This window comes from Castanea sativa, chromosome 1 (genome assembly GCF_040712315.1).
Source record: "Castanea sativa cultivar Marrone di Chiusa Pesio chromosome 1, ASM4071231v1".
In the NCBI taxonomy this organism is placed as follows: Eukaryota; Viridiplantae; Streptophyta; class Magnoliopsida; order Fagales; family Fagaceae; genus Castanea; species Castanea sativa.
The window spans coordinates 52,757,357-52,782,154 of NC_134013.1; the positions used below are offsets into that span (position 1 = coordinate 52,757,357).

General features: G+C 34.1%; 1 protein-coding gene and 1 long non-coding RNA gene across 2 annotated transcripts; both read right to left on the minus strand.

The window, feature by feature from the left end:
* Nucleotides 1-12,031: 12,031 nt before the first annotated feature.
* LOC142638968 (uncharacterized) lies at nucleotides 12,032-12,746 on the minus strand. Its single transcript, XM_075813048.1, has 2 exons — nucleotides 12,429-12,746; nucleotides 12,032-12,346 (listed from the first exon to the last, which is right to left on the minus strand). The coding sequence occupies exons 1-2, from the start codon at nucleotides 12,675-12,677 to the stop codon at nucleotides 12,041-12,043; spliced, it is 555 nt and encodes a 184-aa protein (XP_075669163.1). The 5' UTR covers nucleotides 12,678-12,746; the 3' UTR covers nucleotides 12,032-12,040.
* A 7,140-nt stretch (nucleotides 12,747-19,886) lies between these two features.
* LOC142611559 (uncharacterized) lies at nucleotides 19,887-21,391 on the minus strand. Its single transcript, XR_012840071.1, has 4 exons — nucleotides 21,348-21,391; nucleotides 21,158-21,236; nucleotides 20,804-20,891; nucleotides 19,887-19,918 (listed from the first exon to the last, which is right to left on the minus strand). It is a non-coding gene; the product is annotated as an uncharacterized LOC142611559 (long non-coding RNA).
* Nucleotides 21,392-24,798: the final 3,407 nt, after the last annotated feature.

The window sequence follows — 24,798 nt, forward strand, 5'->3', positions numbered from 1 at the left end:
AATGTGGGTGTTTTTTTTTGCTCAAATTGTGTAAAATTAGCCACTTTTTCCATTTTGCACAATTATGTACATACTGATGGGATGATCTAAGTTATCACTTGAACCTCATTAATAAGTGAAAGTCTTATCCATAAGTAAAAGTTGAGCGTTAAAAAATCATTTCTATCCTAGGCTTTTAAACTATATACTAAAAGTATGTTATTTTATTTATTTATTTGATAATTTGATAGTTAGAGAAGGGGATTTAAATTCTAGATGTTTCTATTTGAAAACACCAAGAAATACTAGTTAAGTTAAAAGGCTCTTGACAATAAGAGTATGGTCTTAAAAAGTTGTGACACTATGACTATCATCATTGTGTAACAAGTAGTTAAATTCTCTTTGTGCCACGTGACAAGTATTATGAAGATTTGGCTCAACACGTTCTGTTCGATATAGCCCATATGAGTAGAAGAAGAACTGAACTCTATATTATAAAGGATTATGAAATTCTATTCTAGTTTTACATATCTTAATTTTTATAAACTATGTTAAAATATTACCTAGTTTTCCTATATATAATTTTGTATGGTTTTAAATTAAGCCCTAAAATTAAAAAATTTCAATTAAAATCATGAAAATTTTAAATAGTTTCAATATGTTCCCTCACTGAGTCATTATTAATTAAAAATAACAAAAATTCAAGAAAACTGTAACTAGACATATTTTTAGGAAAAAAGAAAAAGAGAACTTTCATGTGAAATAATAAGACAGTTTATATATATATATATATATATATATATATATATATATATATATATATATATATATATATATATATATATATATATTTATGAATGAATATACCATACAAAGGTTGAGAAATGAAATAATAATCAGTCAATTATTTTTAATATAATTATATAGAAAAATTTATTAACAATAAATAAAAATTACATAAGCTCATGCCCTAATATATTTTATAACAAAAATTATTTTCTACACGTTGTTATTAACCAAGTAGACACCTTCTCCTTATTGTTGTTGTTGTTGTTGTTATATATATATATATATATATATAACCGAAGCCTTCGAAACTCTTACAATTTTTCACGTCAGCACAATATTTAAAAAATAAATCATTATCATTTTTTTAAAATAAAATTATTTTTATTTATTCCAAACTTAACAAGGAGTGAAACTCTATCTCTCTAACAAGTCCAACTTAAACTCAAACTCATCATTCACAAAAAAAAAAAAAAAAAAAAAAAAAAACAAACAAACTCAAACACATCATATTATATATATATAAACCAAACGGAGAAAACAAACCCTAAGTACCCTTCAATAGCCGAACCATATAAATCGGATGGAGAAAACAAACCCTCAGTCCAAACTCCAAACTGAATGGTGCAACTACAGCCCCTCAACCTGCTGCCAAGCCAAGTCTACCACCATGGGTATGTGTTTCTAATTTGTGGCTTCAATTTTTTGGGTATTTTGTTTAGGGGTTTAGGGAGTCTAGTATGCAGTGTTAACCAAGTGCTGCTCACACTACAGTAAAGAGGTCCAGTAGGAAAGAAAATTCTAGAACATGTCTTTCTAACAGCTAAACTCATGCTTTTTGAATTTCTTGCTTTTAATTTTCAAGCTTTTACACACTTTTGGGCCCACTAAAATTAGGAGCTATTCGTTGATAAATAATATTTAATTGGAAAAGAAACACATGCCATAGCTTTATGGTTGTTTGCAATGTGAGATGGATCTCCCTCACTAAATTGGTCTTCTATTTGATTTAAGAACCGTGCTGATATATCTGCAATGTGGAGTTTTGAAGGTTAAGGGGCTGTTTGGTCCTGATCAGAAAGCACCGATACATCTGCTACCCAAACTCCAACAGAATTGCGATAGTATGAGCAAGCTAGGAGTTTTCCGTCATTAATGCACTGGTCACCAAGTGTTGACCATCCCATCTCAACGGCATCATAACAAATTAACGGCTCTCATGAGTAAACCTACAATTTCCAAGCATGTATTTATGTGATGTTTAGGTACCATCTTCATAAAATTTCATTAAACTACATGAAAGTGACATTCCAAATCTTCAAACTTTCTTCCAACCAGAAAATAGGGTCCTTCCATTGAGATGAAAGATGATTGCTTCTTTGATTAATGAATTTTATGTCTAATTTGTTTATATTGTTATTATTAATGAATTTCAATTCAACATATGTGGATATTTGTTTATATTGTTATTAATAAATTTTATCTTTTATGTCGAATTTTTTATTTGCTTTCATATGTGCCAGAGTTTTTCTTTCTATCTTATTCTTTTGTAATGTTTAGAATTGATTTTCTTTTGAGTATTTGGGTTAATCTCCATATTTATATTGATATTGTTTTTGTGGGTTTGGTTTTTGAGTTGAAATTTCTACTAATTATTTTATATTGTATATGGCATGTGAAGCATCTCTATTTTTTTTGGAGAAAAATCAAAGCTACAACCTATGTTTTCCAACCCAGGGATAAATTTTTATTTGGTATGTTATATATAAATTTGTTGAATTTGAAAGGTTTTATTTGGTTTTGAAATAGAATTTGGGGATTCTATAAATTTGGAAGTTTTAAGTCTTGGGGTTTTTGGTATTTCCGTCTCAGTAAATTAATCTTAATTCTTTACCTTAAATGCCTTTTATTTGGGTTCATGTGATTTTTTGTTTTCCTAATTAAAGCTATGATTTTTGGTTGATTGATTATTTGTTTGGATTCAACGTAAAAGATAATGGAATTAGGTATTATAATTTTAATATTGTTTCATATTTTGAATTGTCTATACTGTTATTACTACGATTAAGTAAGATTGAGAAAAGCATAGAAGTTAAATATTTCTTCATTTTTTTTATAAAAAATACTAATTAACAAAATGTCTATAATATGCATATTATTAACCCAATTTTCTATTTCTAAATTTCTTAGATTTTATTATAAATAATTTTTCGTGCATAAGCAATATTCTACCACTGCCACCTCAAAGTTGTGGCAAAAAGTTGTAAAGTACTATGATCCTAAAACTACTCTTATAACTATGATGAAATAAATTTAAATTCTTTACTCATTGTTGAATTTTTTTTCATAGTCAAATACATTTTCCATGCATCGCATGGGTTAGCGACTAGTTGTTGTTGTTGTTATTATTATTATTATTATTACTACGTGAATATAGGTAATTTATTAGTTTTCTCTAAAAAGAAGGAAATTTATTAGTTTCTTTAAGTGAAATTCTACTACCAATGTTTAAAAAATATTGCACCAATTACAATCAGAGTTTCTAAAAATTTCATAAAGATTTATTTTAATTGTAAACAATTATATAACATATTATTTTTTAACAAATTTGGTCTTATACAATGTGTCTTTTACCATGTAAATTGAAGTAATTTCAATTATTTATTTTTAATATCTATTTTATTTTCAATTGTATTATTAAGTATTTGCTTATTAAATTTATATATAATTTTTTTATTAATAGGTGTCATGGATGGTAGTAGTACTAACAATTATTAAATGGTAAAACTTACATACAATTCAAATTAGCTTTTTCAGTGAAATTTAATCACATGGAATTGTATTAACCAATTAAACACAATGATTGTCATTTATTTTGAACAAAATAGTTATATGTTTGAATTTAATTGGGAGACATAATTTTTTTTTTGATAGTTACTGCAATAGAGAAGTGAGATTTTTTTTTGAGAGAGAGTTTCAACTTATAGCATACGCTCTTGATGATAGCTAATGGAGAAGTGGGATTTAAACTCTAGTTCTAATAAAATAGAGCATACTATACCAGTGAGTTACAACACTTTGACAAGAAACCTAATATATTGTAATATGTACTTGAGTTCTTCTAAGAAAACAATAAAATTTCACAATATTTTTATAATAAGTTTGTTGAGGCTCTTTTTTGAAAAAGCCCACTAGTAGGAAGAAGCCCAACAATATGGGCAAGAAGAGAGTTAGTGGATTGATAGAAAGAAACCATTAACGGCATGAATAATGGATCATAGGCCTATAAAATAAATAACTGGGTCTTGAGAAAAGCAAATGGACCCAGAGGAGCCCAAAGGAGGAAGTAGTAAACTCATGGGTATTATGTAATGAAGAAAAGTAAGAATGGGCCATAACAGGTCTAATGTAATGAAGTAAAAAAGAAAGGGGTTGATGGAAAGTCCATCAGCTCCAAGGATGAAGAATAAAGTAATTGGGCCAAAGAAGCCCAAAATAGTTAGCAAAGTGCTCATGAGAATACAGAATTAGGAAATGGGCCAAGGATGCCCAAGGAAAGCAAATGGGCCAAGGATACCTAAGGAGAAAGAAATGGGACAAAAGATCCCACAAGCAATGTAACGGATTGGGAAAATAATGTAACATGAATGACCATACGGAGTCATCGAAATAAGGCTGGGTAGCAGACCCAAAGAGGCCCAACAAACACGGGTCCAATAACATTGTGGTAAGAACAGTAGAATGGTGTGGCAGGAATGTCAATAAGACTATGGGTGAAGCAAAGAATAAGAAACCCAAGCAAGGTCTAGCCCTTGGAAATAAACAAACTAATAAATAATGAAAGATCAGAAGACGGTTCACCCCATAAGAGGTCAAAGGTGGGCGGCAGAACGCACAGAAGAGCCCCAGACCACGGCAAACGCGTGAAGCAGGCAGGTTTTGGACGTACACGAGAAGTGGAGCACGTGCAAGACCCAGGCCCTATCAGCCTGTACCTATAGCCAATACAGGAGTGGTAGGTCACGAGTCAGAGGTAAGAGAGGGTATGGTCTGGCGGTAGGGAGAAAGGGAAGCCTATTCTAGGGTTCCTACTCAAGCTCTTTTGGGGGAAATGTCCTACTGGGATGACATACCACTAAAAAGAGGGAGGATGAGCTGAAACCACTAGGTGCATGCCATGAGGAATAGGAAGGGAGAGCACCCACACCATGGCAGATGAGAAGGCCACGGTGAGCAAACAAACAAAACAACCTTCTTTGTCTGGTAATGGAGAGTGGCATAGCCAGTATAGGTAAGTGGTGGTGGCTGGGGCGCTAACAGACCAGTGGTGGTCGACAAGGACACCCAGACCAAACAAAAGTTGTTAAGGGGTAAAATGGTAAAGAAACAATCGCGACAGACTGTATATAAAAAGCCTTTGCCGTGCACAGTAAAAAGAGGGGCAACTGTAGCAATCACCCCAAGAGTGATCACCATCACGCTACACAAGAAGGCGCTAAAGAAAAGAGAGAAAACAAAAGGGAGAATAAAAATAGTAAAATAGGGAAAAGAAATAGAGAGTTAAAAGAAAAAGAGCAAGAGAGATTAGAATGGTAAGCATGCACCAATGGGTTTTCTCCTTCTCTCCCTTTTAAAGCCTACCCCCTGCTTAGGAATACTTTCGGGCAGAAGCCATTTAGGTCTGCTCCCTCAAAGTGTGTAATTTCCGTGGCAGGATGCTCTTGCGAGGTTACCCACATTGAGGAAATGATTCCCTCCTTGGCCACAACCCCGTAACTAAACTAAATGTGGCAAACTAGCCATATTTTTCTTTGACTTCACTAATTATTGCTATATTTTCTCCTTCAGCCTTTATTATTACTTTTACAACTTGTTCTTTTCTTTTATTTTAGCGAAAGACTGTATACTTAGTTCGCATAACAATAACGTATTTTGCTTATCATTGTTTTTGTTGTACCCATTCCACCACAACCTTCTTCTGCGACAGTTTCGCTTGCCGTGGGCATGTGACAATAGTTTCGGTAAACAGAGGCATAGTTTGCACGCAAGCCGGACCAAAGTGAGTTGTAGTTGGGCCGGTCCCGACTCTCTTATCCAGAATACTTGGGTCCAGTGCAGCAGGAGGCAATCCAGCCCAAAATCACAAAAAAGGCCCACCACAAAGTTAAGACATTAAAGGTCAAAATAAAAGTATTTGAGAAAATATTGTGATATTTTATTGCATCCTTAAACTTTGTCCTAACTCTGATAAAATAGGGCTTTCCCTCTTCAATTGACATTGGTTCTATAACAGCCTGTCATTAGAAAATAAGTAAAAACAAATAATAAAAATACAAATATTGTTTTGTTATAATTAACACACAGTTGTCATTGACTAGATTGATCATATTATTTCTTATTTTATTTGTATCATCATTCTAGCGTATAGTCCTTAAAACAGCACTGCCCCTCTTCCCATTTAATACTCCCAACTATTAAAATAATAATAATAAGAAGAAGAAGGACAAAGTTTAACTATGAAATAAGTTGTAACCTAAAACTATAATTGTGGGGTGCAGCGGTTTGGTAAAGTAGCATTGCCACGTGTCATGCCATACGCCGAGGAGGCAAGGACAATTCCGAGAAGGTCTCACCCTCAGATGGGGGGGCCACGTCAGCGGTATGCCACCAGAGGAGGACATATTGTAGAGAAATGGGCTAGGAGCGAGAGTTAGCCTTGACATGTTGAGGGGATGGTGGCTACCACCCCATTTAATGCATCCCACCAAACCTTTTGGCTGCATTTATGTGGAGAAGACCCTTGAACAGTGCCACTTTGGTTGCCGCATCTCACAAGGGTTGTGGGAAGATGTTTGATGGAACTAGCACTTAAGTGGTGGCTTGCACGATCAACAAATGGAAGACCTGAATTATCTAAAAGGGTCTATATAAGATAAAAGGTCACCCAGAGAAAGGGAATCGAAAAAATAGCAGAGAAAAACACTGTAGCACAAAGAACTGCAACTGTAAACAGGTCTCATAGGTAATATATTGAAGAACTAATCTCCTCGGACTTGGCCGAGGAGAGTTCTCTTTTACGTTATTGTGGCTGCCTTCTTGTCTTTCCTTGCTTCCTTGTTACTCCTGACCCATAATGAACGTTAGCTAACCCATAGAAGCCCAGTCTTACAACCCGCTCTCTACAAATTCATTGTGTGGGGTTATTTGGGCCTGGGTCTCCAGTCATTTAGGTTTAGGAACTAAATCCAGCCCCTACAATAATCTTACTCAATATCTTTACAAAATAGTAATAATAAGGACAAAGTTTGACTACGAAATTAGTTGTAACCTAAAACTATAATCTTACTCAATATCTTTTTATTGGATGTGAATTTTGACAAATCCACTATTAGATTACATCTTTTTCTTATATCTTTTATGCTTGCAAAATTTTAGAAAATTAAATATCTATAGCTATGTCATCAATAAATTTTTTTAATTGCAAGTCTTTTGTAGTTTAAAATTATACATAAAATATAATCTTATAAATCATATAGTAAATAATATCCGATTGTCATAAAATTTAACATATGTATTAAGAAAAAAAAAATACAATTCAACGATTAGATTTTCAAAATATGTAGTAATGTTAATGATATTGAGTAAAGTTGATCATATAGTAAATAATATCCAATTGTTACAAAATTTTACATATGTATTAAGAACGAAAAAAACGTGCAATTCAACGGTTAGATTTTCAAAATATGTAGTAATGTTAATGATATTGAGTAAGATTCTAACTTTATACTACAACTAATTTTTTGTAACTAAATTTTGTCTTAAAATTAAATGCCCAAAAAAAGAAGCCCAAGCATTTCCATTTTGTAATATTGTAAATCGTAGTAGCTAAGGTTGCGTTTGTTTTGGCTTCAAAGGATTTCTAGAAATGCTCTTACACCCGCGTGTGTGTTTGGTAGGTACTGAAGATTGGGTCAAACGGAATTGGTATTCCGCGTTGACTGTAAAATAAGGCATTTCGGGCGTAAAACCATTTCAGGTTTTATTTTACTTTCAAATGAATTCCACCCCAGGAAAATAGAAGAGAGAGAGAGAAACAGCAAGAAGAGATCGCACCAAGCATCGGCGAGTCGCACCCCAGCACTGGCCTCAACCCCAGATCGCATCGGTCTCGTCACACTCCAGCACCGGCGAGATTGCACCTTCGCCTTCTCCAATCTGATTCGCGCCTTCGCCTTCGCCTCCGCAGCGCCTTTGCCTTCGCCATCGCGCCTTCGCCTTTGCCATCGCCGATCTCGCCTTTCCATCGCCGATCGCGCCATCGCCGATCGCGATCTTGCCTTCGCCATTGCCGATCGCGCCTTCACCTTCGCCATTGCCGATCTCGCCTCAACGTGGAACTCAGTCGCCTCTCTCTCTCTCTCTCTGACCGGATTTGATGAATTTTTTTTTTTTGGTTTTTTTTTCTTTTGTGGTTATGTATTGATAAATTGTGTTTACACATTGAGAAATGATATTATATATTTGTTTGGAAGCTAAGAATATGCGAGAAAATGTGAGCAACAAATAGAAAATGTGTTTTTTATAGTATTTTCAAGAATACAACTAAACATTAAAAAATATTTTTCAAAGTATTTTTTTTAAATGTCATCAAACACTAGAAATTATTTTTCATTTTCGAGAATATTTTCATCTGAAATGATTTTACACTCAAATCACCACAGCCTAACTTACAAATCATTGGGACAATAGTCTACTCAGTACTCGCAATAACTTGAAAGTAATATGTTATAATTTCCTTTCATGAGTTCGTCTGTTCTTACCAGAGTTGGGCTCAGAATACAATTGAAAATAATAATGAGGACTGAACTACCACCTTTATTGCATGTCTTTGAGCCATCTGATCTGATCCTTATAGCTAGCAGTGTTAACACCCACTAGTACATTTCAGCCTTGTATTTGTCATCCATTCTTCAAATCATTTCAGGCATTAATAATTAATTAATATGATGTCGTTCTTTTATGATTGATTGTGTGATTTTTTTCTAAAAAGAAAGAAAAAGATTTTTGAAGCACCTTATTTAGGCATTTATAGATGAAAAAAAAAAAAAAAAAAAAAAACCTTACAGGTCTTTAAAAAAGAAAGAAAAATAAATTATTATTATAAATCATGTATACAACTAATTCTCAATGGTTAGATGCTCTACTGTTTCTTTCGATTCCAAAAAAGGAAAAACTATATTGGTTTTTTTATTTATTTTAATTTGATGAAATTACATTATTGTCACGTCAGAATGGTATTAATTAGTGGAATTGAGATCAATCTATTGATAATGGATGACTGATCTCAGCTCACAAATAGTCATCCGCTCATTAATGAGAAATCCAATCTCAGAGGCTCTCCTTAAAAGGCGAAATGAGAAGTCAGAGAAGGTCACCTGTGCCCCCAATTCACTGTAAATTCTTGTTAGTGTAAGCATATTTTATAGATAATTCACAAAGAAATTAAGTCATAATCCTTTCAAAATATATGTGCAAACATTAGCTCATCCTCCCTATAGCAGTACTCTTCATTATTGTCCAGCTAACTCACTGCCGTGAAACATTGCATTCTTTAAATCTGCCCCCACTCTTAAGTTATGAATCACATGGGGGGTGGGGTTTATCTATATTGGGAGACTCGTTGCCAAAACGACTTGGGCCCTCGTGCAGCAACCTATCTCTCGCAACTTATAAATACCATAAACACTTTAGAGTTTTTTTTTTTTTTGAGAAGAGGTCAGTTAGTTAAGTTAGACTATGATTTTTGATTTTCTACAATATTATGGGTTATTATGTTTAAGTAATACCATGTACCATAACCACGATAGTTTTTAAGATTTTCATATTTGTATTACATTCACTACGTATATTTTAACATTCAAATTTGACGAGTGAATATATCAAAGTTCAAGGCTTTGTGATGTGAATTTAGGTGTTTAAAATTAAACAAGGCTAGCTAGTCTCTTGTGATTCTCCCCCCCCCCCCCCCCCCTCCCCTCTTATTTCTTCTTAATATGTTAACATTTATATATACTTACTACTTAGGTATGTGTTATTTTAATTATAAATTTATAATCATTTGAAAAGTTTTTGGATGAAGTTGTTTAGAATATGAGGGAACAAACATAGTAAAAATATTAGTAAAATTAATGTTGCTGAAAAAGCTCTAGGCAAGGAAAAGTTTTGCCGCTCCGAAGAAAACTTCTATGTCTCTTTTCAATGGATAAATGTTATTTTGAATATCATTCAGGCTAGATGAAGTAACAAAAGTGTATCATACATTTTATTTTGATGGATACATTTTTTCTATCTTTAATCTCAAAAAAAGAAAAAAAGAAAAAAAAGAAAAGAATGCACATGTAATTTATGTCAAAGTATGTGTGATTATAGTAGGCAAAAATGCACTTTTGGTCCCAACATTTTGGGTCAATTCCCATTTTGGTCCCAAAATTGATTTCTTTGCTAATGTCATCCCTAAAAAACGAAAATCGTTTTTAAAATAGTCCTTTCCGTCAGGCTAGAAACGGAATAATCCTACGTGTTTAACGGACCTCCACCTGTCAAGCCCACTCATTAAAATAATAATATGATAATCCTACGTGGACACCTCAGTCAGCCGCCAAAACTCACATGCCACTCACGTGCGTGCCACCTCAGCTGTCCACCTCGTCTTCCCTCGTCCCAGACCCCTCATGTGACCCCACGTGACCCTACTCCTAACTGCCTCAGTCATCTACACGAAGATCCCAAAAATCCCCAAATTGCAGAGAAAACCCTAAAATTCTTACGTTGTATTCCTCAGCCCGATCCCTAAAATCTCTAAATCAAACCCAGTTTTGAGTTGAACGAAACCCCTAAACAACGAAATCCCTAAAAAAATCCCCAAATCGCACTCCAGTCCGAGGAAGGAGAATGGAAGCTAGCTTTGCATCTGCCTCTGCATCATCGGAGGGAAGCTTGAGGAGGAGAGCACCACGCATGTGCTATTGCCCCTCCCCTCAGAAGCCCGTGCTAGTGGTGTCTTGGACAGAGAACAATCCAGGGAGAAGGTTCTATGGGTGTCCCAATTACTGGGTAAGTTGGTTTGTTAATTTTGTTGTCTGTTCATTTTGTTAATTTGGGTTTGTTAATTTGGTTTTGTTGTTTGGAATTTTGTTTGGAATTTGGGTTTAATTTCAGGTTGGTAAGAAATGCAAGTTCTTCCAATGGATTGATGATGAGATTTGTAAGCGTGGGAAGGTGCTAATCCCAGAAATGAGGCAGAAAATTCTCAGGCTCCAAGTGGAGGTTTCAACTCGCAAGAAGAGGGAGAAGCTTTGACAGTCTGTTTGATATTGTCACTGATACTGTGTGGGATATGCCTTTGTGTGATTCTAGCTTTGGTGAATTAGATGGGTGGGGTATGGGGGTAGAATGTTTTGGACAATGTTTTGGCAGGGTTAGGACAATGTGGTGTTATCCTTTGTATCCAAATGATGTCAGAATGAAATATGCAATGCAATGACATAGTTCAGTGTTATCCTTTGTTAATTACCTTAATTGATTGCAATTAGATTGTTAATTTCCCAAATCTGCAATATTGGTAATCTAAATTTTGTTTTGCTGCAATGTACAACAATTTCACCAAATTTGCAATACACAACAGGTTACCAAATTTGCATTAACCTGCAGTAAATATGCAATACAAGTCATCAACAGGTTAATTACAAGTCACCAAATTTGCAGCACCAAATTGCAATACAAGTCATCAACAGGTTAATTACAAGTCACCAAATTGCAATTCCAACACAAAACAAAAGAAGCAAATCTGCACTACCAAATCTGCAATACCAAATCTGCAGTTTTAAAGCTGCACTACCAACACAAAGACTAACTACCATACCAAATTGCCTTAATTGATACACAAAACAACCCAATTAAGTGCAATTCAAAATCTGCACTCCAAAACAACCCAATTAAGTGCAATTCAAAATCTGCACTACCAAATTGCAATTCCAACACAAAACAAAAGAAGCTCCAAAACAATACATCAAAGTTCAGGTCTGCATCAATAAGGTCATTCATAAATATCCAAAAATGCACTAACTACCAACACTAGTTACAGTAACTACTAACACTGCCTATACCCAATTACAAATGTCTGCCATAATCCAGGTACTTAATTTAAACCAAAAAATAGGCCATGTCTTGCCAATTACAAAAGCTCAAAAATGTAAACCCACTGCACTCCACCAGCCTACCCCCTTGGACCATGCACAGATGCCTGGCTCTCAGCAAACCTCAGTGCCTCCCTATACCTTGATGCATTTCTTGATGCAGTTAGAGTTTCACTTGTGACAGACCCCCTCCTTCTCTTCCTTGGATTGGTACTTGCAGGGTTGCTGCTTGGTGGATGCTGGCTGCTGGCTTCCTGGTTGCTGCTTGGTGGATGCTGACTACTGGCTTCCTGGTTGCTAATTGGTGGCTGCTGGTTGCTTCTTTGTTGCTGGTTTGATGGCATATTTGTGGCATTTGGTTCACCAGCTTGGCCATTGTAATTTGTCTACAAGCAGCAGCAAATACAACTAAGTTAGAACATTACTTGACATTTCAAAACATGCAGAATTTCAAAACATTACTTTTACCTGGTTTGGTATATTTCTCCTCTGGTTTTGGGCACCAGGCAGTGAAGAATTTCCTCCAACCTCACCTTTGCAGCTTCTTTTGTTGTGGCCTATCTTTCCACAGGACTTGCACCTCTTGGCAATACCCCTGCACTTGCTGTGACCCCTCCTTGGTTCATTGGGTTCTAAGGCTCTCTTCTTCTTGGGCCTACCTGGTGGCCTTCTCTTTATGGGAGGTTGCACAGGAGGGAGACCAGTTGGGGTCCACATATTGGCACCATTGAGTGGATCAATGGAGTGCTCATAACATGCTTTGTATGTGCTGACTTGGTAGCAGTTATTAGTGTACTTCTCACCTTGCTCTCTCGTTGAAGAATATGCATGAAATCGCATGGCAACATGGGATACCAAAGATATCCCATCTCCTACAACTCCACACCCCCTTAGCCAGGTCCACAATGAAGCTCGTTACCATTCTTCACCTCAAATTTGGTGTCAGAAGCCCAACAAGCTAACCACCTACCACTACCCACCTTCTCCCTATGTAGTCTTTTACATACTTTAGGGCAAAGCTCAGATTCCACCCTCAGAATACTGTGTCTGTTTTGCTGGAATCTACTCATTAGGTATAACCTTATGTCCTCAAGCTGCAAACAGAAAAACCCACAATTCAAGGCATGCAACAAAGGTATACAGTAACCAAAATCCAAATAATAATCCAAATAATAAGCATACCATGCTAATGATGGGTTTCCCCCGAATTTGAGTATCCTACTATTGAAACTCTCACACATGTTGTTGATGACCGTGTTGGTACCAATGCATCAGATCGAATACGTGTCTAGCCCATACTGTTGTGGTATGTCCCTTCAACCAATTATATGCACCCTCATCAACCTCCTTCATCTCATTCATTACCCTTTCAAATTCATGTGCATATGTGGCTTTAGCTGCTTTCCAAAACAGCTCCCTAATCAGTATGCCAGGATGCTTCTTCCTCAGATTGTTGTACAAATGTCTACAACAAATTCTATGCTCATATTGTGGCCAATTATCTGCAAATGCCTGCACCAACCCCTGCCAAGAAAATCAACAGTGGTTAGCATGTATACATATGTTGAATGTACTTAAGTTCAAAAAATGAGCATGTTTTGGAGATACCTTTTGCTGGTCAGATATGAATGTCCACCTTTTCTCATCACCAATGTCTGCTAGCAGCAAATTTATAAACCAAGTCCATGAGTCCTTGGTTTCAGCTTCCACCACTGCAACTGCTAGAGGAAAATATTCTTCATTAGGGTCTCTGGCAATTGCAACCATCAGCTGGCCCCCTATCTTGGTTTTTAGGTGACAAGCATCCAACCCAATTATTGGCCTACAACCTACCCTGAACCCTTGCTTACACCTGCACAGATGTATAGCCTCTCAAAATAAGGTAGACCAGCACGTAAGTCCATCTCAGCCAAGTCACCTTCATTGAATGTGTGTGTCTTCATTACAACCGTACCGCTGTGGCCTGGATCTCCTTAGTTCTGCACAATAATCCCACAGTTTATTGTACTGCTCTATAAAAGACCCAGCAACAAACTCCTGAGCCTTTTCCCTAGCCCTACTAGCTTTTCCTGCACTGATATTCACAACATACTTCTCATGCACAACCTCTTGAATGTCCCTTAGCTTAATATTAGGTTGCCTCTTCACCTTCTTCATCAACTTCTTTGCAAGGAACTTGGCAGAACACCTTGGGTTTTTGTAGCTCCTAGTGCATGTGTGCTCCAAGTTCAGAGTCCTTAGCTGCCAGCTCATCTCCCTTGGTAGCTTTGCAAGGTAAGCTGAAAACTTACAGGGAGGTTGGCATTTAACTCTAACTCTAACAGCATCATTCTTCACAAACTTCAGTCCCCATCCACCTTTCACAGCATACTCAGTCATAGCATCCTTGAACTGCTTAGATGAGGTAAATAACATGTACTTCTCAAATACCAAGTGTTCAGGATTGGAAACTGATCTAAACACAGGGAACTTCTTCCTCCTTCTGACATTCTTCACAACTCTTTCATTGACAGTAGCACCACCCTCACTGTCATCATCACCATCACCATGAAACTCACCATCGCATGATGACTCACTTAGGCTCAACAACTCGCCGTGTAGTCTGAGTTCATCTCCCCATCCCCCATCTGATCAGACATGTGCATCATTGTATCACTATCACTGCTTGCACTATCTTCACCCACATATCTTTGGTTGGGGTCCATTGATCTTGCCCCTTCTACATCACTGTCCCCAGAAGTGTCATTGCTATCAGTGGTGACAGCCCCATCCTGTTGTGGTTCCTCAACAATTGGTTCCTTCCCTGGTCTCTTGCACCCAAGTGTTTCCACTTAACCATCACTGCCACCATCCCTACCACTAGCACTGCCACCAGCCCTACTATCAGCACTGCCACCATCCCTACCACTAGCACTGCCACCAGCCCTACCATCAGCACTGCCACCATCCCTACCACTAGCACTGCCACCATCATCCCAGTCATCATCATCCTCAGAATTAGAACCATCATAATAACCATCAAAAGGATGATCAGGTTCACTAGAGCTGAAATTCTCAGAATCACTAACAAACAAAGGGTCATCATAATCAGCCTGTACAACAACATCCAGAGGCAAACCATTACCATCATTAATAAGTATAGGGTCATGTACTGGATGCTCTACATATACATGAATCTCTCCATGACCCCTCACCAACTCAGTCATTAACATTGCATCATTATCATTCTTAATCAGCTCGAACACCCCATTATCCCCAGGCCTTGTGTACCACAGCCTACTCACATGTGTATACCCAAAATCTCTACAGATGGCCTCAATTTCTACCTTAGACCACTTATCAGGATCACAGTTATCTACTACTCCTACCTCACCCCCCACATACTTCAGAGGATTTTCATCAAAATGGCCACCATGGTGCACATGCAAAGTAAAGAACTCGTTCATTCTGCATGCATGAGATATATAGTCAACATTATTTAATCCATTACTTAGAAAACCAAACCAAACAGTCAAACATGCACTGACACTATAACAATCCTAAACAAACAACACTATTTCTCAAACACAAAGCAATATAAAACTATATCTAAATGCTAACAGGGAACACATGGACCAACTTGCTCCCTTAAAGGCCAAACACAAATCACCCACCAAACAGACAACACCCACCAAACAGACAACACTATCGAAATAAAGGCATAAACTGAAATAGTGGTCCCTACGCATATTGACAGTGTGTGAAAAAAGTTAGAGAGAGACATATACGGTGTGTGCAAAAGATAGAGAGAGAGAGAGAGAGAGAGAGAGAGTGACAGAGATACATACACAGAGAAAGAGATAAAGTGGACATTTTCGAGCTAAAGTTACCTTTTCGAGCTTCAACCCGCTGCTAAAATCTTGAAACTGCTGCAGATTTGGATTGAAGCTTCAACCCACGACTAACTACCTTGTTTTCTTCAATTTTCAGTGTGCGATTTGGGGATTTTTTTAGGGATTTCGTTGTTTAGGGGTTTCGTTCAACTCAAAACTGGGTTTGATTTAGAGATTTTAGGGATCGGGATGAGGAATACAACGTAAGAATTTTAGGGTTTTCTCAGCAATTTGGGGATTTTTGGGATCTTCGTGTAGATGACTAAGGCAGTTAGGAGTAGGGTCACGTGGGGTCACATGAGGGGTCTGGGACGAGGGAAGACGAGGTGGACAGCTGAGGTGGCACGCACGTGAGTGGCATGTGAGTTTTGGCTGACTGAGGTGTCCACGTAGGATTATCATATTATTATTTTAATGAGTGGGCTTGACAGGTGGAGGTCCGTTAAACACGTAGGATTATTCCGTTTCTAGCCTGACGGAAAGGACTATTTTAAAAACGATTTTCGTTTTTTAGGGATGACATTAGCAAAGAAATCAATTTTGGGACCAAAATGGGAATTGACCCAAAATGTTGGGACCAAAAGTGCATTTTTGCCTATAATATTATACTTGTTTTACAATCTTTTTTAGCTTCGACCGAAAGAAGTAAAATGCAGAAGAGAGATGAAAACAGTTTCTCCCAAACTGTTTTCTTGAAAAACTTGTCCAAATTTTAAATATAGATTATAAATAAGTGTTGGGATGGTCTGACAACCTTAACGACAAGCTAGGATACTATATAAAGCCGTCGTTCTCTTATCTCCATCACAAGAGTCAACTTTCGATTTGGTCGGTTTTATATCCTTACTGCTCGTGGTCGTGGGTCATGTGCAATGAATTTTCAGCGGATAAAAGCAGCTCATTGTGAGGGCCAAATTTATGTTTTTATTACGATGGTTACCTAATTTGTGAGTGTACTTTTAAAATTACAAATTATTTTACAACTTTATTATCATAAATTTAATGTGATAGCTTGTGAATAGTTAATCATTATTTACACATGAACTCATTATTTTTTTCTTTACTAATCACATTCATCAAACTACGGATGTGACAAAAATTTGTGAAAATTTTTATGATCTTAATTTTTTTTTTGGTAAATTACTTTTTCTTTTTATGCTGGTTGCTATACCTAATAAATATGAACTGTTATAGTGTAGACCACCAAAATAAAAATTCATTCAATAATAATATTTTTTAGCCTTTTCTATTATTCAACATCAAATATATATGACTTTACAAGATAAATTTAATAGGACAAAATTTAGCTATAAAATTGGTTATAATTACAACCTTATTCAATAAAATAAACATTACTAAATGTTTTGAAAATCTAATCGTTGAATTGCATGTTTTTTACACTTTATGATTTATAAGTTTATATTTTATGTATAATTTTAAACTACAAAAACTTGCAATTTAAAAAATTTATTGATGACATTAATTTTCTAGAAATTTTGCAAGTATAGGAGATATAAGAAGAAGATGTAATTTGAATTTTTCAACATTTAAATATAATAAAAAGATATTAAGTAAAATTTTATTTTAAGGTTACAACTTACAACAAATTTTGTAACTAAATTTTGTTAAATTTAATATCTAAATTTAAAGAAATTAGTTTCTAAAAAAAGAAAAAAATTCAAAGAAATTTAATGTGTCTACTACAATCAGATAAGATTCTTTTAAAAAACTAACCTAACAATTTATCAAATTTATCTATTTACCCAACTCATAATAACAAAAAGTACAATCTTTTTTTTTTTTTTTTTTGAGGATCACAAAAAGTACAATCTTAAAATGATAAAATTAATTGAAATAAAGACACCTAACAAACATTTATGGATATCGTACCCATACGACACAAAAAGGAAAAGACAGTGGGGTCCTCTTATTTGTTTCCCAACAGGGAGATGACGAAGTGACATATAAATAGTTGGCCTAATGACAAGCTACGGCGCTTTCTATTTGGTGGATAACCTAACGATTGTTCAACAGTTTCATCCCTTCTTAAAGTCTTCGATAAAAAGTAAATCATAGCGTGAACAAGGATTATGTTGTTGCAAGTAAGCTTAGTAAGACAATTAGCATTCGGAATTGCAAATAATATCATCTCAGTTTCTATTTTACCATACAACTTATTAAAATAATATATATTATTCAATAAAATAATATAATCTCCAAATAAATGAGTCAAATGAAAATGGGATGTATCTCCAAGTTATGATGTGTATATTGTATTGATTTGGATTTGATCATATAAACGTGTGTTATGAGCATGCCGCATGCATTCAGTCATACATCAAACGGGTACTAGGTTAATCTGAATATGAATACAAATATTTTGTTTTATGTTTGTTTTATTTTATACTTTACCAATTATGGTGTATCATGTGTTTGAATTTTTTTTTTTCAATTTAAATTTTGGTAATTTTATAAGGAAAATCTAATGAATACATGACAAGTAATAATTGATGGAACATAAAGTAAAACACAAAAGTGATACAGATGATTTTACTATTAAGTGGTTAAGAGAAACCTTATTTTCAGTTTGACTAATCCTTTTGAAGTACAGGATAATAAACAAATAATTTAATTTGAATTTTTTTGAGGTTAAATTTTGACATATAATTTTGCAAGATTTATGTAATAAATTGTAGTACTTATAGCTAAACTTGAATTACATATCTTAAGGAATGATGATAGATAATCAAGGTGTTCAAAGCGATAGTGCAATAATGATGTAGGATCTAATGAGAAGTTAAGAATTTCAATGAACAATATTATTTCTTTTATAATACTAGTGTATAACCTTATGCATGTGTACAAGTACAACTAAAAATAATCACAATTATACGGTTCAAATAATACATTTTTTAAAAGATGTTGAAATTATGCATGGTATTAATTTACACCTTTTTCAAACCATTGATTTTTAAAATATGTAATTGTTTCTCATTATATATATATATATATATATATATATATATATATATATATATATTAGAATTTAATTGGATTTAGACTCTTTGGTTTTTGCAATCAATAATTCACTTGCCACAAAAATTAAAAATTTAGATAAACACTTGGTGCAAAATTGGACTTCAATTGAAATTCAATTTAGAATCTAATTGGATTTGAAATTTTTTTTTCTACACTTAATAATTCAATTGATACAAAAATTAAAAATTAAATGGAACACAATTAGACTTCAATTTAGAGTCTAATATAATTTTCTCTGAGTTTTGGTTATATATATATATATGAGAGAGAGAGAGAATACTAATTATGTAGGTTCATACAAAGTGAGAGAGTGCATATAAAAGAAATGCCATGATATATTTCTTAGAACAAGAAGCATTAAATTAACCAGCTGCCTAACCAATCGTAGTACTAGCACTACAACAAAAGTGAGTTATGGTGACGAAACCTTTCGTCACAATATGTTCTTATTTCGTCACTGAATACATATGGTGACGAAACAACATTCGTCACCTAAGCTCCGTCACAGAATGTATTGGTGACGAAAATGTTTCGTCACCAATAAAAAAATGATAGGTGACGAAATTTTTTCGTCACCAATAAAAAATAATAGGTGACAAGTTTTTTGTCACTAAACCTTATTTTTAGTGACGGAATATTTCGTCACCAAGTGTTTTTTTTTTTTTCCAATTTCAATAGATTAGTGATGAAGTTTTGCGTCACGGATTTTTTTTTTTAATTTCTATAGATCAGGTGACAAATTATTTCATCGCCAATTCTGCTTATAATTAAATATGGCAATGAAAATTATTGTCACCAATTTTTTTTTTATTAACTTATCATTACATTAACCTGTTCACTTCTAACCAAATCAATAAAAAAAAACATCCATTCATTTCTAACCAAATCCATAAAAAAAAAAACATCCATACTAAAAATGCAATAAAGATGTTCAAAGTAATTACAATCATTTATATACAAATGATGTCTTCACTTCCAAACTTTACAGAAAATTATTTGAGTTCAAGTAGTTCCACAAAAGCTATCTTTTTGCCACCAATCTCATATCTGCACAAGTATAAAGGAAAATGCATTAATAACAAACTAGACTACAAACCTATATCCCTAATAAGATGTACTACAACAACAACAAAAATATTATTAGTAAGACAATGCAAAAAATGTCTACAAAAAACCCAATAACAAACTAGACAAAACAATCATAATGAAAATTCATATGAAGCCAAACTATCAAAGAAAGAAGACCCACAACATTTTCATCAAGTAAAAACTAAACCCGCATTACAAATCATGGAGAAATCATAAAGAATGCAGAAAAATCCCAATTTAAAACAAAACAAATAAAGTGAAATCCAAAATAAAAACCGGCCACCATCTTAAACACAAACCTAACCACCACAACGAATAAAAAATCCAGCCAACACCATTTAAAAAATAAAAAAAAAAACTAGCCACCACCATTTACACAAAACCCAGCCACCATTGTAAACAAAAAACCCACCACCATCATTAAACAAAAACCACAACCACCACCATAAAAAAATAAAAAATAAAAATAAAACCACCACCACCATTAACACAAAAACCCAGCCACTACCATATAAACAAAAAACCCACCCACCATCACTAAACAAAAAATACAGCCACCACCATGAACACAAAAACCCACCACCACCACTAAACAAAAAACCCAGCCACCACCATTAAACAAAAAGCACAGCCACCACCATTAACACAAAAACACAGCCACCAACATAAACAAAAAACCCAGCCATGAACTCATTTGATGCTTGTAGTTCATATACAATAGAGGGTATTTTGGTGAACACCAGTTCATTGGTCACTGAATTTGTAAACCAGCAATTAATTTTTGTTTTAAAAGTTACATTTTTATGCTAAATAAACATCACAAGAGGTTGAGAAAATTCTTACCACTTTGATATTTAACAATGCATTCATCAGCATCAACACCTGGCAGGGCGAAGCCAGCCCTAGACAAAAGATTGCCTGCATCCCGCACCTAAACAAGATAAGAAAAAAATATGTTAACTGGTTCACAATGTGAAATGGGGCATTAAGTTTGTGTTCATTTCTCAAGAATTTTTCAAATTAAAATTATTGAAAAAAAATTAATTGTGAGTGGTTATGGAAGCTAAGACAATTAGATGCAACATTAATCATGAAGAAATACAACTGCATGGATTCACTTGAAAAAGAAATAAAAATATATTTTTTTCAATAAAGAAACTGAGACAAATTCTTCTTCAAAAAAAATAAAAAAATTACTTGTGCCAGAGGTGATATTCGTGGACTGATGCCTCCTTCACACTCCATTTGTGCAACAATGCATGCTATTCTCAGCTCCCTAGTCACAAGTATGAGCAATTAGAAAAATCAACCAGGCATTTCAAGCATTGATGTATAATTTTAACTTAAGATAAGTAAAATAAATAAATAAATGAAAAAGAATAGCAACTTTAAGGTTTCTCCACCAAGAATAGCTCCTAAAAATATGCCATCCGGCTTCAATGCTAATCTACACTGGCAAAGATAAACATTTGTTAGAAATGAATCCAGCAAGGATCCCTTTACATATATGAAAGGATTAGAATTTAGGAGGAAAAGATGGAAGGACAACTTTGACTCACACAACGTTTCAAGCCTTTAACTCAGCTTTAACATATTTCTGGCTTCCATTATATCATTGGTACAAGGAGAGATACAATATAAATATATATATATATATATATATATATATATATATATATATATATATAAAAGTTGCAAGTAAAATAAAATAAAAAGGTTTTAATTTTCTTCAAAACCATGTAGGTTATTAATAGATATCTATGTGCGCACATGCAATTGAACTGCTCTTTGTTCAATGCATGTATACACATTTGATACCTTTGGCGGTCAAATTGCTAAATAAAGAAGTACCTGATATTTCTTTGTGTTTAATTTATGATTGAAAACTTTTGAAGTTTTTTAATCAATGAAAGAAAATAAATCAAGATGAAGACCAACTGATAGCTTTAGAGGCATTTCCAGTGCTTATTATTTTTACAACATGTAAACTTTCGTACATGTACTTGATCTTGGTGCTTCTGACAACATAAAGAAATAAAACATACAATACAATGATTAGGCATTTGTTCCAATACAACTTTCCCTTTATATTAAAGAGCTTATTAAATTTTGCAATCAAAATTCTAATGAATTTTTTGCATAATGGACCACCTTGCAATCAATATTACAATCCATTAGTGGGAGCATCTTGGAAATAAAAATAACGTACAAGAAGAAGGGGGAAAAAAAAAAGACAGGTAAAACAAAAAACAATATTGCTGTAATGATCACTAAAAAGACAACTGACCACCTTGCCCTATTTGCACAGGTAGCTTCCTCAATAGAGCATTAAAATGTTGTCCAACAAAAATAAAAAATAAAAAACCACTATACTAATTCCTATGCAATTAAAAGGATAGCCTTAATGCAAATTCTAATGCCCATAATTCCATCAAGGCATCAACTCCAAAGTATCACATCCATTACATCCTAGTCCTTCCTAATTCACATCCCAAATAATTCTTTAATCATTTAAATTGATTTCAGACAACTAATTACACAGCAAATAGAAATTAAAAGGTAGATAAATGGTTGGAGAAAAAAAACAAAACTTTAAATTCTTACCACGACCACCTAATAGATGCCTGATAGCTTCCAATGAACCACCCAAACATAATGCTGTTGGAAATGATTTTTTACAATCCTACAAAAGGCAAACACATAGCCAACATAAATCTAATGGAAACAATTTTGAAGTTATAACAAGCATAAAATATTTAAGACTTGCATTTGAATTCCAAGTAGTAGAAACTCAAACTTTGGAAGTGAAATCAGCATTGCATATTACAAATATTTACCCAAAGATGCTTATTACTACCTCCAAGCGATCCAACAGATTCTCAAAGAACAAAGATCAACAAAAGAATCATTTGAAAACATCAAAATCTTAATCCTCATTCATATTTGATTCGAATGGAAACACAAAACAATAACTCCAAAGTCACCATATGCAGAAAAGAAACAGGGAGACATGAGAAGTGAATGTGAATGTACAAAGAGATAGTTAAAAAGTGATATAAAAGGCTTACTCATCAACAATGGTGATCAATGAGAGAGAAAGAGAGAGAGGATCGATGAGAGAGAGAGCTTACCGATCAATGAGGGAGGAGAGGCGTGAGGTCTGTGGGAGGCAGAAACGTGTGAGTAGAGGAGCGAGAGAGATAGGTTAGGGTTTTGTTTTTTCAAATAAAAAATAAATGAAAAAAAATTGGCGCTGAAAAATTGGGAATGGCGCTAAAAAAAATTAAGCTGAAAATAAAAATTAAGCTGAAAAACATGTTGGCGCTGGTATTTGAACCCTTGAGGCAGTGTTAGTCAACAATGAAGTGCTACCAGTAGACTACTAAACAACATGTTATTTACATGTGGAAACTAAATTAATGTATTCTAACAATGATAGATATTTAAAGTTTTCAAATTAAAAAAAAAACACACACAGTATTTTAATATGCTTCCAAAAATTGATATTTATGATAACAAAAATAGTAAATTCAAATTATAATTTAAATTAATTAATACTAGTATGTAACCCGTGTTTACACACGAGATTAATCAATTGAAGTGATACTATTGATGTTAGCTTGAGTTATTAAACATATACGACATTAGTTCAATCAGGATATTTAGATGTACTAAAATGGTTTTACCTCAATTTTTCATGATATTAGTTACATCAAGTTTCGCAATACATTGCTATTACATGTATAACAAGTGTGTAACCCCGTACATAAGCACGTGTACAATTAAAACTAATTACAGTTACACACACATGCACACATGATTTAGGCACAAAAATTTAAAAATTTAGATTAAATGAGACACATGACACAAAATTAAACTCTAATTGAAAATTCGATTGAAATTCAATTAGGTTTTATGTGGTATTTTGGATATTTTTTTTTATGTTTAAGGGGTATTTAGGTCATTTTTTAGGTTTCAGGAGTATTTTGGTCATTTTTTAAGGTTTCGGGGATATTTTGGTCTTTATAAATGTTTAGGGTGATATTTTAGTCATTTTTAGGTTTAAGGGTATTTTGGTCATTTTATAGGTTTCAAGGGGTACTTTGGTCTTTTTTAGGTTTCGAGGGTATTTTGATCAATTTTTAGCTTTTGGAAGTATATTGCTCAATTTTAGGTTTCTGCAGTATTTTGGTAAATTTTTACGTTCAGGGGTGTTTTGGTCAATTTTTAAGGTTTGGAGGGTATTTTGGTCATTTTCTTGGTTTTAGGGGCGTATTCTGGTAATTTTTTGTTTATGGGGTATTTTGGTCATTTTTTTAGGTTTTTTTGGTATTTTGAATCTAGGGGTAGCAAAATCAACCCAAACTCATTTGCCCACCCAAAATACCCCTAAAACCTAAAAAATTAGCAAAATACCCCAAATCTTAAAATTACCAAAATACCCCTGAAACCTAAAAAATGACTAAAATACTCTCTAAACCCAAAAAATAACCAAAACACCACTGAAACTTAAAATTACCAAAATACCCTTGAAACCTAAACAATGACCAAAATACCTCCAAAACCCCAAAAATGACCAAAATACCACTGAAATTCAAAAAATGACCAAAATACTCTCGAAACCTAAAAATTACCAAAATACACCCAAAATCTAAAAATGACCAAAATACCCCCAAAATCCAAAAAATGACCAAAATAGTCCTGGAACCTAAAAATTACCAAAATACCCCCCAAAACCCAAAAAATGACCAAAATATCCTGAAACCTAAAAATTACAAAATACCCCCCAAAACCCAAAAATTACCAAAATGCCCTCGAAACCTAAAAAATGGCCAAAA